The 17787-nt window shown below is 51.1% G+C and overlaps 1 protein-coding gene across 17 annotated transcripts in view; it reads left to right on the top strand.

The window, feature by feature from the left end:
• Positions 1-17787, top strand: part of TNS3 (tensin 3) — a 309033-nt gene that overhangs the window by 169899 nt on the left and 121347 nt on the right. For all 17 annotated transcript variants that reach the window (XM_031665397.1, XM_031665393.1, XM_031665405.1 and 14 more), the window contains 4 exons: positions 2021-2133; positions 3219-3279; positions 5737-5812; positions 17578-17707. In XM_031665397.1, coding sequence (XP_031521257.1) covers positions 2021-2133; positions 3219-3279; positions 5737-5812; positions 17578-17707 — 380 coding nt within the window. The remainder of the gene's footprint in view (positions 1-2020; positions 2134-3218; positions 3280-5736; positions 5813-17577; positions 17708-17787) is intronic.

The following is a 17787-nucleotide window of genomic DNA, read 5'->3' as shown; positions in this document are numbered from 1 at the left end:
AGAGGCCGTGGTTTCCCAGAGGACGACTGTCTGCCTCTCATAGGACCTCGGTGCTAACTCTGGGCTCAGCTACTTGGACACCTTATGCTGCTGTGACCAGGAGCCCCTCAGGCCCAGCGCTCCAGAGACTTCTATGTTTGCATGAAGTCATAAAACCAACATCAACTTCACCTAGATGCCTGGTCCAGGTGCACATGGGGCACTGAGAACACCCACAGGGAACAGGGTTGTCTCGGCCGCGTGGTCACTGCAGAACCGCCCGAGCACATGGCCAGGCGGTGAGGGACTCAGTGTGCCACTGACAAACCGGACGAGCTGAGGAAGCTGATTTCCCAGTGTCCAGGGCTGCCCCGTGCTGGAGGGAGGGCAGAACTGCCCCAGAGGAGGTGACTCAGGCCCCTCACTTTTACTCAAAACCAGGGAGCCAAAGGACCCATGAAATCCACAATGCGTAAAATGTGCATGATTAAAAATACACGATTCATGCATTCCTCTGCCTACGTACAACTGAGGGTGAGAAGTCTTGTTGCCAGGGTAGAAAGTACCCTGCAGGGGAGGCGTGTGGGAGCCGCCTGGTGGTCTGGTCATCGGCCTCACAGGGTCCCCACGTCTCCAGGCTGATTGTCTGACCTCTGCCACTCTTACGAGGTTTTGCCCTGTTCTGAGAGAGCAGAAGAGAATTTTGCTGCCAGGAAGATGGAAATACTGACATGCCCTGTTTCTCACTGTGAATTGTAACTAAACTGAAGCAAACTCGCTTTTCTAACATTTTCCTAGTGGGTGGACTATAGATAGGGTTTCCCTTTTTTTGGTAATGTTTAACAGAAATCTTCTCTTGTTTAGTTTGTTTGTATACAAATTTAACTGCTTGAATAAGGGACTGGGTGTGGATTGCCAGCGTAAGTGAGAGATTTTTTTTCTTAACACAGATAAGGTCCCTGATGGCCGTTTCTGGCTTAGGGTAGGATGGTTGTAGGTGCTGGCAACACAGTCACCTGCCACTTCCTGCCTCAGTCTGCTGTGGCAATAGAGATGCATAGATTGTGAAATATTGTGGGGTTTCTGGTTGGTTGGGTCTTTCTTGCAAAGATTACAGTACTTTGGTGGAGAAAGATGTGGAAACACAGATTCAATGCAAGGTGTTGAGGCTACGGTGGAGGTTGTGTGGGTGCAGTGGCCACGGTGAGGGACCTCAGGGCAGGGGCCGCGCCAGGCAGGGCACCAGCAGGCAGGACAGGCCAGGGAAGCGTCAGAGAGCTTGGCAAGCCTCCGACTCATCTTCCTGTCACTGCCGCCACGTTATGCCTCATGAGGACCTCGGCGATCAGATGCTGCTAGTGTAGAAGCTTCCCTCTTGACCACCAAATGCTTATGGAAGTTGTGTGTGGTCAGTGTTGGAAGTATGAAGCTGACGCCTAGAACTCAGGAAGGCTGATGACCCACGTGGCCTTCGCCTTTGGAGCTGGGCCCTGAAGAGAGAGGGACAGCAGGAAGGAGAGCCTCTTATCAGATGTGGCGTGGAAGGCTGTGGGTTAGGAGGGGAGTGTGGACTCCAGCCTTTTCTTAGGGATCCCGAGTATGAGCAGAAGGCAGCAGGTGCAGTGAGTGGTTCTGGGCCTCGATCACGTGACCCTGCCGTGGATGAGATGCTAGTGACAGAGCACACGCTCACCGGTGTGCCAGGCCTCTGCTTCCTGCTGCTCACCAGTGGGGGTCGTGATGGTCTGTAGCCTGGCTTTGCCCGGCAATTGGTTCAGTGGACAGGCACAGAGGTCTTTCAGGTGTGGGATGCTCAAGCCGAGAGGCCGGTTGTGCCTCGGTGTCCCTGGTGCCTGCTGCGCGGGTGGGAAGCCATCAGACCTGTGGGCGCAGCACCATGCTGAGAACCCCTGGCTGGGAGCAGTGGACCGGTTCTCTCCCAGAGCCCCAGACCCAGCCGGGTTGTGTTTCTCCTTGAGTTCCCTTCTCAGCAGGGGCTGAGGACACTTCTGGGAAGTCTAACCCAGCTGTCCTTTCGCAGGTATGTTCAGTTCCTCAGTGGGCTCCTGTCTGGATCGGTGAAAATGAATGCCTCCCCTCTGTTCCTGCATTTTGTCATCCTACACGGCACCCCCAACTTTGACACAGGTGGAGGTGAGTGTCCTCCATGACGTGGCACCTGCGATTGGCTGGCCCAGACTTGGGGCTGCTCCTGGGCCTCTCAATTTAGATAAACCTCTGCTTTCTTTCTGAGAGGGTCCCGGATCTGCTCCTCTGCCTCCCTGGCAATTGACTGTGTCCCCCTTCTGTGGTTAGAGCGCCATGTTTATGTGGTTGGGCCAAGTTATTTAATCAGGGGAGGGACAGGCGGCCAGCAAGGGGATCAGAAATACCCTTGTGTATATTCACAGTGACTCGGGTAGACAAGCATTGTTCTGGGCTGCAGCCCTGGTGGGTCAGCTGTGCAGTTGGCCTTGAGGTCACAAGCCATGGAAGAAGCCCAGTAAGAGAGGCATGAATGTGACCCTGGTGCATCTCATGAACCTATCTCCTCCTTCTCCTTTAAAATGACCCCAGGAAAGCACACAGTATGTAGCTGAGAGTGAGGACCCTGAGCCCTCCTCCCTATCCCACTTAGATAAACACAGCACATGACTGGGGATCAGGGCCCTGTTCCCACATCCCCGGTTACCCAAAGGTGCACAGAGCATATGGCCGAGGATCAGCAGGGCCCTATCCCTCCTCCCTAGTCCCATGCAGGAGCACATGGCACATGGCTGAGGGTCAGGGCCCTGTCTTCTCCTTCCCAGTCCCATGCAGGCACACACAGCACATGGTTTGGATTCAAGACCCTGTCCCTCCTCGCCAGTCCCATGCAGGTGCTTGTTCATAGGTTTCTTTTGTCTCTGAAGTACATCTGTGCCTTCAGGTCCCCCTGGTCATCACGGCCAGAGTGACCTTGCCAAGCTGCTAGTTGCTTTGGAAGCAACCTGGCTTCAATTCAGAAGCTTTTGACACCCTTTGGTTAAAGGTCAAACTGTGTTACTCTGCAGGCCTCTAAGACTGGGTTCGGCCTTTTCCTGCAGCAACCCTGTGGCTCCATGCACTGCCTTCCCAAACCTCAAAGGCCACAGGTGCAGTCTCCTGGTCTCCTCGTCCCTTTCTTTCTTTCTGTTTACCAAATTCCTGTTTGTTCTGTACCAGTCATGCCTCTACAGACAGTTGTGTCTTTCTTTCAGTGTGCCGGCCCTTTCTGAAGCTCTACCAAGCCATGCAGCCCGTGTACACCTCTGGGATCTAGTGAGTGCTGCTGCTGCTGCTGCTGTGGGATCTGAACGGCTCAGGAAATTGCAGCTGAGCCTCAGCTGCCTGTCCTGCAGGAAGAGGATGGGAGGGTTCAGGTCAGAGAATGCCAAGAAGTCAAAGAAGAGTCCAGAGGGGAAAACACTGGGGTGGCCTGTGCTTCAGCATCATGCCTCTGCCCTCCCTCCTGCCCTGCACTGCTGTCTTTGGGCTGTCACACCAGTTGGCTCCATTAAGGGACATGGGAGCTAGAGGGCCCATTTGCTTTTTGGAGTATGGGGAGAGAGGGCCATTTGCTTTTTGGAGTATGGTGGCCCCTCGGTTTTCAAGGGGAATTGATCCCAGAACCCCTTTTGATTACCCAAATCCGAGGATGTTCAAGTGTGTTTTATAAAACGGCATTGTCTCGAACTCCTGACCTCAAATGATCCACCCACCTCGGCCTCCCAAAGTGCCAGGATTACAGGTGTGAGCCACCGAGCCCCTGGCCATCACGGTGAAACCCTGTCTCTACTAAAAATAAAAGAATTAGCCAGTCGTGGGGTTGCGCACCTGTAAACCCAACTACTCGAGGTGGAGGCAGGAGAATCACTTGAACCTGGGAGGCGGAGGTTGCAGTGAGCCGAGATCGCACCACTGCAGTCCAGGCTGGGTGACAGAGCAAGAGTCAAAGAAAGAAAGGCCAGGTTTGGTGGCTCATGCCTGTAATTCCAGCACTTTGGGAGGCGGAGGTGGGCAGATCACAAGGTCAAGAGATTGCGGTCATCCTGGCCAACATGGTGAAAGCGTCTCTACTAAAAATACAAAAATTAGCCAGGTGTGGTGGTGTGTGCCTGTAGTCCCAGCTGCTTCGGAGACTGAGGCAGCAGAATTGCTTGAACCTGGGAGGCAGAGGTTGCAGTAAGCCGAGATAGTGCCACTGCACTCCAGTCTGGTGACAAAGCGAGAATCAGTCTCAAAACAACAACAACAACAATAACAACAAACCCTGGCATTGTATTTTCATATAACCCATGAGTATTCTCCTGTATACTCTAAATCATCTCTAGATTACATACAATACCTAATTCAATGTAAAGGCTGTGAAAATAGTTGTTGCAATGTATTGTTTTAAATTTCAATTATTTTTTATGGTTGCATTTTTATTTTTTATTTATTTCCCACAATATTTTCTTTTTTTTTTTTTTGAAGCGGAGTCTCACTCTGTCGCCCAGGCTGGAGTGCAGTGGCGCGATCTCGGCTCTCTGCAAGCTCCACTTCCTGGGTTCACGCCATTCTCCTGCCTCAGCCTCCCGAGTAGCTGGGAGTACAGGCGCCCACCAGTGCACCCGCTAATTTTTTGTATTTTTAGTAGAGACGGGGTTTCACCGTGTTAGCCAGGATGGTCTCCATCTCCTGGCCTCGTGATCTGCCCGCCTTGGCCTCCCAAAATGTGGGGATTACAGGCGTGAGCCACCGCACCCAGCCTATTTCCTACAATATTTTCTGTCCCGTCAGTTGAGTCCATGAATGTGGAATACAAGAATAGGGAGGGTTAACTGTGAGTGTATTGCAGAGAGTCCTACGATAGGATCTTCACTACTGTGGTTATTCTTTCTCGCTCCTTTCCATTTTGTTTTTTATTTTTATTTATTTATTTTTTTCGAGGCAGCATCTCACTGTGTTGCCCAGGCTGGAGTGTAATGGCACGATCTCCGCTCACTGCAACCTCCACTTCCCAGGTTCAAGCGATTCTCCCGCCTCAGCCTCCTGAGTAGCTGGGATTACAGGCACCTGCCGTCATGCCCACCTAATTTTTGTATTTTTGTAGAGATGGGGTTTCACTATGTTAGCCAGGCTGGTCTCAAACTCCTGACCTCAAGTGATCCGCCTGCCTTGGATTCCCAAAATGCTGGGATTACAGGCGTGAGCCATGTCTGGCTTCCTTTGCATTTTAAACAAAAGGTAGCCACACATCCCCCAAATTTGTACACATTTCGGAGCTTTCTTTGTCTTTTTGTATGTGGAGAGGCATTTTATGAAAAGTTAGTAAAGGGAACAAATATTCTGACTACTCACAAAGAGCTGTTGTCACATTTCTGGGTTTGCTCTGGGCCCTGTGTGCACTGATGTCATTCTGGAATTGCACCTGCAGTTTGAAACTGTGGCTGTGCACACCCTGGGCCCCTTCCTCTAAGGCTGCATGGTCATCTCCAAGCTTGGGCCTCTGGGGTTGGACTTTTAGTCACTTCAAGTCAGTCACTGACCATGATGATGCTATGAGGACCCTCCACAGCCTGGGAGCTTTCTTTACCTTTTTAGATTCATTTAGATGATCAGGAATTAGATTCTGGGCTGATTGGGCGTTCTGTGTAATTTCTGAGGGTTTGGTTGTGGGGTTACTTTTCTCTACATGTATTCTTCCCACGAAATCATGAAGTTACATAATGATCTGTCTTCTTCTTCATCCCAAAGCAACGTTGGACCAGAAAATCCCAGCAGGATCTGCATCGTCATCGAGCCGGCCCAGCTTCTGAAGGGAGATGTCATGGTGAGTGCCTGCCGTGGCCGCAGATGTGTCTGTGTCCCCACTCTCCCAGTGGTGATGACTTGAAAACATGATTCTGTGTTAAAACAGTAACCCCACAAAAAAGTACGCTGTAAGAAAAATGAAAAGTAGCTGTTGCCTTAACTCTGGGGTCCCCCACGCCCGGGCTGTGGACCTTATCGGTCCATGGCTTGTCAGGAACCGGGCCTAGCGAGCAAGCATGACCACCCGAGCTCCGCCTCCCGTCAGATCAGTGGCACCATGAGATTCTCAGAGGAGTGCGAACCCTATTGTGAACTGTGTGTGTGAGCGATCTAGGTTGCACACTCCTTAGAATGATGATCTCAGGTGCAACAGTTTCATCCTGAAACCATCCTCCACCAGTCCGTGGAAAAATTGTCTTCTATGAAACCGGTCCCTGGTGCCGAAAAGATTGGTGACTGCTGCCGTAAGGCATTTAGTTAACTTTCTGAATAAAACTATTTTAATTAAAGGGACAGAACAAATCTTCGTTCTTGATTCTCTTTCATTCTAGAGCCCCTTGAGATATATAACCTGGAAATTAATGTCCTAATTTGGCCACTCACCTCTGAGGATCCCTGTGTTCCTACTATAATTTGCATTCTTCACATGATCACTGGCCTCCCAGAGTGTGGGTGCAGAAATAGAATATTTATGTGTCATTAATAGCCAAAGTGTGAAATACAGCTGGTGCAATTACAGCTTGATTAATGATCAAAACAATGATTTCTCCAGATAATTTTGACTCTTGGGTGTGTTGGTTCTTGGAGGAGATTAGCTATTACATTTTTCCCTTTTATTTTTCTTGAATACAAAAAATTCATACATTTAAAATAATTTTAGGAAAGTTTTTTTATCTGAAATAAGGTAAGCTTTTAAGGCATATGTATGACTTTTCAGCATGCATAGAATCATAGAATGTAAACATTTCATGGCCTTGGAAGACCCACTTCTATAAGGCAATAGGGTGAATTGAGAATTAGCTTTTTGTAGTATTATAAATGCCCTATACAAAGTTTTTGAGGATTTTCATTAATTTCCCCGTAACCCCTAGATTTTAAAATCTTTGCTTAGTGGGTGGTGAACTCCCTACCTTGCTGGTCCTGAATTCTTGGAAAAATCAAATCAGCGAGGCCGTCTGGACCCATCCACGCCTGCGGGGTCCCTCTGGGGCCTCCGGGTCTATACTGTTTCACATGCTCACCACCTAGTTGAGGGGTTCTATAGGCCTGGAAGGCAGGTCTGGAACAACAGCTGGGCCCAGCCCTTTTCAAGGCATTGAGTAAGCACTTATAAACATCTTGCCTCCCTTTTCGTAGGCAAGAAAGCTGAGGCTTGGGGTGCGTCATACATTTTTATAGGCCCGTTTCCTCAGCTGTCTGTTCTACTGTCCTGAAGAGGATCTGGGCTGGAAGTCTGTCCTCAGGGTGCTGTGCCGCAGCGGTGGTGCGGCATCCCTGTGGTTGGAAGTGAGAGGGAGGACCGGGGGGGAGAGATACATCCACTCTGGTGTTCCCTCACATCCTGTGGTCCAGAAGGCAGCCCTGGGCTTGTTTCCTAGGAGACTTCAACCTGGAGGCTCCTTCTCCCAGGACACTTCCTGGGATCGTTGGACAAACGGCCTGAGCCTTTATTGAGCATGGCCTATGTTCAGCACTTTACTTCTCCAGCCACTCTGGAACTGGGTCCAGTGTTCCAGCTTTAAAGAGGAGGCCAAGCTGGGTGCAGTGGCTCACGCCTGTAATCCCAGCACTTTGGGAGGCTGCGGCGGGCGGATCACGAGGTCAGGAGATTGAGACCATCCTGGCTAACATGGTGAAACCTCGTCTCTACTAAAAATACAAAAAAATTAGCTGAGCGTGGCGGGCACCTGTAGTCCCAGCTACTCAGGAGGCTGAGGCAGGAGAATGGCGTGAACCTGGGAGGCGGAGCTTGCAGTAAGCCGGATGACGCCACTGTACTCCAGCCTGGGCGACGGAGTGAGACTCCGTCTCAAAAACAAACAAACAAACAAAATAATAATAAGAGGAGACCAAGAGGGGCTGGGGGTGATGCTAGTAGGATTTGCATCCGCCCTCATCTTGTTTGCGTAGTGTTCTACCTGCCCTGGGAGGTGACATCTCAAGGGCTGGTGCTCCCTGAACCAGGTCTTCAGTGATGAGTACTTGTGGCCCCATGGCCCCGTCCCTTTAAGATGACTCATGGGAGGCAGCTGAACAACTCAGTCATGGAGGGTGACCCTCAGGCTAACATGTGGCCTCCCCTCCACCCACCAAGAGTATGGGACAGCCCTCTCCCCTGGGCTGTTTATGGTCTGGTAGCTGCAGGGTCTTCCTGAGACCAGGCGGTCCCCCGGGAAGTGCCTGGCTCCTCTCCTCTCTTCCCAGCTACCTTCTCTTCCACCTGCCTCCTCCTCCTTCCTTCTCTTCTCCCCTCTCTTCTCTCCCACCCCGTCTTTACAAACGATTCCCCCTCCTCTTGCCCTTCTTCCTTTTCCTCCTGTCTGCTCCCTCCCTCCCTCCCTCCTCGTCATTATTTTCTGTGGCCCCTCCTTCCTACTGTCATTCATCCAGTAGTCTTTTTTTTTTTTTTTTTTTAATGTTTTGTGCTTTTTGAGTCGCTGTGCTTGGCTCTAGGCCCATGAGTGAAGTTTTTGCCCTGGAGGATCCTCGTGGGGACATGGGCTTTCTGGCAGGAGGGAACCTGCTGATACTGTGTGGCCCACAGAGGCCTTGATGAGATGGGGTGGGAGAGGTCACAGAAGGATTCAGATGGACGTGACCTGTGAGTTGGCTGCAGGTTGGAAGGGGTGTTATTATACAAACAGAGACGCAGCATCCCAGGCTTGAGGCACCCACAGAGGCTGATGCTGTTGTTAGGATGTCTGTCTTGCAAGGACAGTCGTTGTCTTGGAAGGTTGAAACCAGATTTTGTAGGGCTTCCATATTTGCATATTTTGTTTTGGATGTAGACCTCTGACCGGTGAAGACCATAGGGTTTGTGAGGATTAAATGTTGAGTCTCCCAGGTTAGCGCCTGGCAGAGGATGAAACTGCATCGATGTGACCCTGCACATCACCAGGTCACTTTCCTCTATCAGACCAGACTGTGGCTTAGTCTTTGGGGCAGCCACTGCCTCTTCCCTCTGGAAGAACTCCCAGCACCCCACCCACGCCACAGGCCCTCTCTCCTGGTGCTGCGTCCTATCCTGTCCCACCCTGTAGTGGGCACCGCAGCCCAAACGTGTGGTCTGAGTAGACATCACATGCATCCCTGTTGTAGTAGCTGGAATGTGGCTTTGAGCGGGCAGCATGGGTGGGACTTGGAAGGGGTGTGGTGGAGGTGTGGGTTTGGCACTTGATAACTGAGGCAGGCCCAGGAACAGGGTGGGGCAGGGCGGAGAGGGGCCGTGAGTGAGTGAAGGAGGCGGTGGCCTCCTTTCCTCAGCGTCCCACCTGCAGTGTCCCACCTGCAGCCCTTGAAAGTCTTCCCAGTGGCCTCCAGGCCACCCTGGGCTGGCATTCTCCAGCCTGCCATCTCCTCCTGGTCCTCTGTCCCTCGCTGGCTCTAACCTGCTTGGCATTCAGACTGTGTGTCCCTCAGGCCACTGGAACCCGCTGGCCGCCTCATGCTGCCCCAGCTGATCCAGCCATTATGTCCCCAAGCCCTGCTGATCCAGCACTGCCCACCCACCCTGGCCCTGACCTTTCAACTCAGGCTTTACCCTGGACAGCACCCTGCTCCCCATCTCATTGGCTGTGCAGATTTGACACAGAGTCCTGCCTCCAGCCACCGTGATCGTGGCCCCACAAAAGCCCTTCCTTCCCCAGGACACCACTGGCCTGTCCTCTGAGCTGCTCACCGCGCGGTGCAGGCTGCAGCTCCTCTCTGGCCATGGTTTCTCTCCTGGGGAGGAGGTCCAAGTGCCTGTGCCTGACATATGAGCCCCTCATCCTCCCGCCCCGTGATTCAGCTCCAGGGACCCTGTGCTATTGGTCATACTCAGCATCATTCTCTGGTGTCTCTCTTGTCTTGCTAATGTCACCCACCCATATCAGAGGTTTGGCTCTGAGCTTGTGACTCGTGGGCGTGTGCTGCACTCTCCCTGAAGCTGGGCTCAATATTCTGGAATCCACAGCCCGTCTGCACCTCCAAAGGTGGTGATTCTCTCTAGCCATAGACTCCAGAGTCAGACATCGTGCTCCTCAGAAGGATGCCGATGCTCGGTAGACCTCAGAAACTCACGAGGAGTGGCTGTGGCTCACCACTGCTGAGGGCCCTCAGGGGCCTGCTGCATCATCATCACCACCTTACAGGCAGAGGCAGAGAATCAGTGGCTGGCTGAGGGCACATCCCCAGTGAGTCAGCTGAGCCAGAGTCTCTGAAAACCATTAAGACAGCGAGCCTCATACCTGCTGCCGGCTACTCTGTTGAGTGGGTGTGTGGCTGGCTGGAGGAGGCACATTGTGGGCACGGTGCTGTGGTGAAGTGTATCATGTCCTGGTGCACCCATGTCCGAGCAGAAGCCGAACGTCCCTGAAGAGTTTGAAAGTGCGAAGGTTTTGGAATTCAGGTATCAGGTTTAGCTGTTGAGTTTCTTGAGGTGAATGTTTTATGCTGTGGGGGCATAAAATATTCCCTGTTTTATGAGTCCATGAGTTAAGAAATGCTGTTAGATAGGAGATTCCAGATTTTTTCACAGGAGATAGTGTGATAAAATAATTTCCTTCCTTCACCTTTGCTCGTTCCTTACATGGAATTTTTCTAGGATTGCATTGTGATTTGATTGATGCTTCCTGTGTTTACGTTTACTTTTTTGTACACTCTGTGCTTATTTTTTGCAGTGTTTTCAGATGGGTGGAAGAAGATGTGGGTGATGGCTGAAAAGTACTTTTCCATCGCAGAAGGTTCTTTTTCCTTGCAGTGTTCATAGAAGTGATTAGCTAAGAGGTTTCGTTTGGTTATCCATCTCTACGAAGCCTGATATACTTTTCTCCTGTTGTATTTTGCCAGGGCTGCCATCACAAAGCATGGCAGAATGGGCTTTGGTCTCAGCTTAAACAACAGAGGTGATTCCCCCACAGTCCTGGAGGCTGAGAGCCTGAGGTCCAGGTATGGGCAGGGTGGTTTCTCCTGAGGCCTCTCTCCTTGACCTGGAGGTAGCCATCTTCTCCCTGTGTCCTCACCTGGGCTTCACTCTGTGTGTCTATGTCCTCACCTCTTCCTCTTCCAAGGATACCAGTTATCATTCATTTGGTACCAGCCTAGTGACCTCATTTTGATTTATCTTTATGAAGACCCCATCTCCAAATACAGCCCTATGCTGAAGTGCTAAGACCTTCAACCCATGGATTTTGGAGGGACACCATTCGGCCTGTAACAACTCTGTTTATTAAATAAACCTCTTCTAGAAAGTTTAATAAGATTATTAGTGCAGTCAGGTGCCACTGACGGCCCGGCCCCTGTGGCTGTGGTTTGTCACCAGCCTTTATCCTGGGAACGTTCAGCGTGCGGCCTGCATGAGAGGATGTGGTGGACACACCGGTGGGCAGTGCAGGGCTCCTGCTTCTGGGTGTCTGGATCCTCCAGGGAGATGAGCATGCAGAGAGCTAGGGCAGGTGGAACTGAGTGTGGCAGAAGGTGCACGGAGACAAGAGCTGAAGGTTAGGTGGGAGAGACAATTGCCAGCGTGTCAGAGAAGGAGTGGCTTCGCAGCAGAGCTGACATCTGTGGTCGACCTGGAGAGTAGGAGTCCAGAGTGTCAGTGCCAGCACTCGCATCAGAGTCTGGAGTGTATGTTGTGCCAAAGCCCAGAAATCTCAGTGCTTTTGACTCCCTCTGAAAACGATCTGAGGGAACAACACAGGAAGAAAAAAATGCGGTTGCACATTTCTCATTATTGGCAAAGCATCCTTAGAGAAGAACGGGAGCCATCCCCTCCTCCTGTTCACGCTTCTTCTGGGTGTTCTGAGGGTGCGCAGTGCAGGAGTAGCGCCGGATTCCTCCTCTCCAGCCTCTCCCCACCTTCCAGTGACCCACTCTGCCATGCTCAGCACAGGACGCCCACGCCGCCTTCACTTTGCCCTTCCTTCAGTTTTGCCCTGTGACTGCTTGACGTGCTCTGCTGCAGGTTCACCGAGCAAACCTTAAGTTGAGAAGGCTCCAGTGGGGGAAGAAGTTATAGGGCCTTTTCTGTGTAAAGTTCAGATACGCAGGTGGTTTTATTTCTTTTGGCAACAGTCATGGCTTGGAGAGGATCCTAAGGAGCAGAAAGCACGTGCACAGATTTACACCCTGAAGACTGCAGATGTCTCGGCGCTCTCAGTCTGGGTGTTGTCTGAGGCTGTCTGTGTACTTCTGAAGGCGGAAAGTGGCTTCCCAGGCGGGCTAACCATCCTTCATCCTTCTCCTTCGAAAGGCCTCTTGTCCTCTTTGAGATTTCCCCTCCGTGGTTCTGGTGTCTCCCTTGCCTGCAGGCACATGTGCCTGGCTTTCCTCATGAGGGCCTCTGCACTGGGACTTACTGGCAAAGATTACAGCGGTCAAGTTCACAGAGAAGGAAGGGCCAGAGTCAAGTCTAACTGCGGAAAGTGGCTTGGGAAAACAGAGCCCCACTTGCCACTCCCTGGGCTCAGTTTCTAGCAGATGGAGCTGCTGCAGGTAGCAGCAAAGCTGACTTTGACCTGCCGTCTGCCTTCGCCTCCACACAGCCAGCCCATCCCTGCTCGGCCCTTCCCAGCTGCACACCTGACCCGTCCCGTCTTTGCAATGTGCCTTTTGCAAAAGGTCAGATTCTTAAGCCCGCTCTTTTCAAAAGGGCAGAACCTCAAGAGGTTTAGTAAATATGGCGTTGTCAGGCAGTGCCATGGGGAGGGCAGCCGAGGCATTATGTAACCCTGCTCAGGAATTCACGCGGGCAGCGGGCCCATCAGGAGTCTGGCAGGGCTCCAGGGGCCTGATCCGGCTTGCTGCCTCCCTGGTCTTGTCTCTCAGGTCCGGGACTTGTAAACACATGCTTTGTCTTGCTGCCCCTGCTCGGGCAAATCCACGGCCACTTGAATTTTGTGTTCATGGTTCCTGGCTCTAGAACCTTGCTCCGGTGACCCGACTTGTAAACAAAGGTGTTGCCTGCTCAAGAAGTTTTCACAAACAAATAGTGCTGTTGCTGGTTGTTTCTTAGCGAGGGCACTTACATAAGGCCAGGGAAAAATGAAAGTGTTCTCCTGAGACTCTGCCCCAGGAGAGGTTTCTACAGATCTCTGCTGGACGCATCACAGCATTATTTTGTGATTATCTTTTCCCTCTCCCTTTTAGACGGGGCTGGGTCTTAATCCATGTGGTCATCTCAGCATAGTGGGCTTGGTTGTGTTTTCATTTGCAGCCAATATTTACCCACCTTTCAATTGCTTTAGGTCATGAATTACAATACTGCGAACATCTGAAATCATTTTCGGCTCCAAGTGAAGAAATCATGGTTAGTGTTGGCCCTGCCTGACCTAAGTCTTTGACCTATGAGGCTTAGCTATCTAACTTTTTACCCTCCAAATACGTGGTTGTAGCTCATTCTCTGAGCTCACAGATTCCTTGAGGCCTGCGTAGAGAGTTGCCTGGGCCACCAGCGGAGCATTGAGTAAGAATGTTACTTTTTTCTGTTAGGGATGCTTTGAGGGTTTTGCTCCTTTGCTTAGTAAATTTAGGGGAAGCAGATCTGAATAGGAGCTGCCTAACAATGGCTGGCATTATGGGAGGATAGGAACTTGAGGGCTGCCTTCTGAATTGGGGGCTGGCATTCCTGGGGCTGATACTTTAAGCCTTGACTCTCTTGGTCCAAGGTGCTTTTTCTCTTGTTGATGAAGAGTTTGAAATAAAAATACACTTCTGTGGCCTGAAGTTAAGCAAGTCATCAGCTGTCTTTAAACACTGGATTGATGGATAACTTCTTTGAGAATTCCATGTGTCTGCCTTCGACTTGGTGTACTTCAGGAGCAAATGACGTCAAGGCAGGGCTCCGTTCCTGGTCACCAGCAACTTGTCCAGTTCAGTCAAGGTCACAGGCATATTTTTACACCACTATTAGAAAATAAATGTTGGCTATGGTTTCTGAATTGCCTCATCAAACTAAAAGAAAGCAAGGGTGCTTGCAGGCCTTCCCATTGAGATCATCATTCACCCCATGTGTTTTTGCGTACCAAGTGCCCTCTCTCTAGAAGCTTATGCCCTTTAAATAATATATTTATATAAATATAGCATATCATTGTTGGATTTACAAATTATATTAATATGTAGTGCTAATTTAATCTTTATAGCAACATAGCCAGGTCAATATCATAATTCTCATTTTGCGGTCAGAGAATGTAAAGTCTAAAGAGGCAGCAACTTTCCCAAGATCTGTGTGCTCCCAGCGATTTGTGATGTCAGCATCACACCCACGTACTTTTGTGGTTGGCTGTACGAAAGCATAGTGACAGGCCATGCGCAGCCTTTGTTGCAGTGCTTGCTATTTCTCATTTCATTTTTCTATGCTGCAGAATTGTGACTGCACATCTTTGAATTGTTATTCTAAATGCAGATATTCTAAAATCTGAAGGCAAAGGATCAACGTATTCTAGAAACACTCTGGGGAGACCCAGGTAAATCAAATTAAAGCCCGAGGGATGAAGGGAAAATTATAGACTTGAATCACTCTAATCTTTACGAAATGTTTGCATTACTTTTATATCTTAAAGGGAGGCATTTGGGGGCTCTCGTACCAAGTACCGTGTTGATTGTTCTTTCTGTTATGTGTTACGAGCGTAATTCTGATCTCTTGCCATTGGTCTTAAAAAGATTTGTTGATGTGGATAATGCATAATTATTGCACACTATGGAGGGCTCCTGGCTGGTGAGTGGATTTTGTCTCGAGATCTGACCTGCTGTGTTGACGGTGGTTGCTGGGAACTCTGAGGTAGGGAAAATCCTGTAGTTTTCCATGTCTTTCAGAAGAAGCTGGAGTCAGTTCATGATTTGGTCTGGAGGACTGGAGGGGGTGGTTTTTACCTCCCTTAATCAAGGGGAAAGAGGTTTAATATGAAACAGGGAGTGTGTATCATGAGGCCGTTAGGATCTCAAGCCAGCAAACAAAGTTAGCCTTAAAATACTCAGAGAAACCTCTGAAGGGAGGACCACGTGATTTCAGGCAGCAGTTGTTCCCTGCCAGTGGGATAGACCACTCTGTCTTTCACTGCGGAGCCTTAGGAGTATTTGCAAGCTTGTGCTGTGAAAAATAGGAGAATCATATGGGGCCTGCAGAGGAACCTGTTTGGGACAGGCCGATTCCCATCTCCTGCCCCTCTGTACCTCCTGGGCGCCGTGGCCTGCTTTCTCCTCCCTTCTGGTATGTGGAGGGAGCTGGGATTGCTGCAGGAGGAGCAGTGTGTTTGTGTGTAGCTGCTGTGAGGAGCACTGGGGGGACCTGGGGGAGCATCCTGGATTCCTGGAGAGGGAGGGCGGGACCTGGCCTGGAAAGAGGCCCTGTGCTGGGTGGAGTGGTACTGACGGGAGGGGCACCGTGAGCTGCGGTTGGGGATATTCCACTGTGCCACTTATGCGGCCCGGCCTGGAGCCCACAGCTCCCTCCGTTTTCACCCGGGAGACCGAGCCCACAGCTGCCTCCTGAGGAGGTGCCTGCCCCCTGCGGGCAGACATTGGCGCCCATGGCAGCACAGGCTGCTTTAACTGCGTGAGCCACCAGCTGACATCGTGTTGTTGTTTTTATTTGTTTAAATCTCTGGTTCCCTTAAATATTTATAAAATTTGAGAGCAAGACTGGCTTGAATTGGGGCTTCTCTTTTCCTTTCCCCTTCCCTAACCACTTTTCACTCCCCATTTGTAAGGCACCCAGTGGGAAGAAGGCAGATAGGGAGAGGTGGGTGCTGTCATCCCTAGCAATGGGGGCGCATGTGTGGATTTACCCCTGGCCAGAAGGACCTCCCTCTGGGGATCTCTATAGTATGCCCTGGGTTGAAGCATTTGATGGGTGGTCAGCGTCGTGAGTGTGGGGTGTGGGGAGCTCAGAGGAGGGGCCCAGATACTCTCAGAACATCCTGAAAGGATCCCTGCAAGGACAGCCTTTGATTGAGTCTTGCTGAGAAATCAGTCTCAGACAGAGGTGGTAGATTTGTGGCCAATGTGCCATTGGCTGTTGGAAAGCAAATGGAGGCAACATTTCTTCACAATTCCAGTTCTCTAGTTACAAATGCCCTGGTTCCTGGGCCCCTGGAGGCGAGGCCTGGATCTGAGCCCCGTGTTTACAGCACCCCTGGCCAGCGCCAGGCCGTGCAAGGGAGACCCAGTCGTGTTTGTCAACAGGGAACTTCCTTCCACAGTCTTAATTATATTTTTTGGTTTATTTATCCACCCCTTTTCCTTGCAGATAGCACAAAGGTAAACATCTTCTGGTTCTGGCTGGAGTCACAGCTCCCTGCCTCCTGGGCTGGGCTTCTGGGCTTTTTGTTCCTCTAGTGGACGTTTGTCTGCTTAGGGAAGACAGAGCCCTCCCTGCCGCGTTCTCCTGCATGCTGGTCCGGATCATACGTGCTGTGGTGGCTTGTCATTTACTGTTGTGAGGCATGTGATATTGTAAAGCCATCTTTCTCCAAGAAAAGTCTCTCTTATGGGAACGTGTCTGTCTCTGGTAGTCACTACCCCACAGCCTGGTGGTGGGGGAGGTGCCCACCTGTGCACGGTTTGGTCTGAGAGCAGAATCCAGCCTGTCCAGGGCCTTCGACCCTCTGGGGATTTGGGAAAGTGCCACTACCTGGTGGTCCTGCCCCTGTTCTGTGAGTGAGGGGTGTCTCTGCCCTGCAGCTCCCCCGTCTGTGGCCTGAGAACCCTCCTAGTGATGCCAGTGCTGTGCACAGTCACAAGAAGCAGGTGGTCCCCAGTTATAAAGGCAGGTCAGGACACGCAGCCTTCTGCTCTGCCCACCGTTCCCCACATGCCAAGCATCTGCAAGGAGGGGCTCTACCCTTTGGCTCATTGGCACAATCATTTAGGGTACTTGAGCTGCACCCTGGGGACCTCATGAACCCCAGCTTGAGTTCAAATCACATCAGGGTGATTCTGAACACTTGTCTCACACGACCCCCAACAGGACCTCTGGACAGCCAGTGATGGGAAGCTAAATGCCAACACCGTCTCTGTCTCCCTCTCTCCCTTCCTCTTCCTTTGTGTCTCTGTCTCTAAATTACAGCATGCACATAGTCATTTAGCATAGTACACACGGTAATGACCGGCTGCTTCTTTTTGGAAAACAAAAAGCTTTAAGTTGCAACATGGAGCGCTGAGATCAAAGAAAAGCTATCACAATCAGTTGTTAAAGTCTAGAAAAAAAGAGACCACGGAATTTCATTTTTCAGATGTGTTCCAAAACAGGGCACATTCTCGCGGTCTGAAAGGGTTTAGGTGTGGCCTCTCTGAGGACTAGCAATGGTGGTGTTCAGGCTGTGGTTCCACAGGAGCAGCATAGGGAACACATTGAAGCCTCCAGGGGAGCCCCGCACCCAGCAGCGGCAGTGTGGTGCCTCTGCCTGCAGCCCAGCTGTCTGCAGGCGCCTGTGCCCAGGGCTGGAGTTCCACTCCAAAGCGTGAACTCCCAGCCAGAGTCCAGAGGGGAGGCCCTGCTGTGCCGGCCTCCGCAGAGTGTGTTCCTTGCTGGGAACGTGTGTCCCCGCTGCAGCTGCTTTGTTTTGTTTTTTCTCTCTAACCCAGGTGAAATGCTACCACAAGAAATACCGCTCGGCCACCCGTGACGTCATTTTCCGCCTGCAGTTTCACACTGGGGCTGTGCAGGGCTACGGGCTGGTGTTTGGGAAGGAGGATCTGGACAATGCCAGCAAAGGTGAGGCACGGAGCTGGCGGCGCTGTGCTTGTGGGCAGCTGTGGTTGAACCTCCTTGGTTGATTCTTTCACTATCCTCTC

The sequence above is a fragment of the Papio anubis genome, chromosome 4 (assembly GCF_008728515.1).
Source record: "Papio anubis isolate 15944 chromosome 4, Panubis1.0, whole genome shotgun sequence".
Lineage (NCBI taxonomy): Eukaryota > Metazoa > Chordata > Mammalia > Primates > Cercopithecidae > Papio > Papio anubis.
This window is presented reverse-complemented; position numbering and strand designations above follow the sequence as displayed.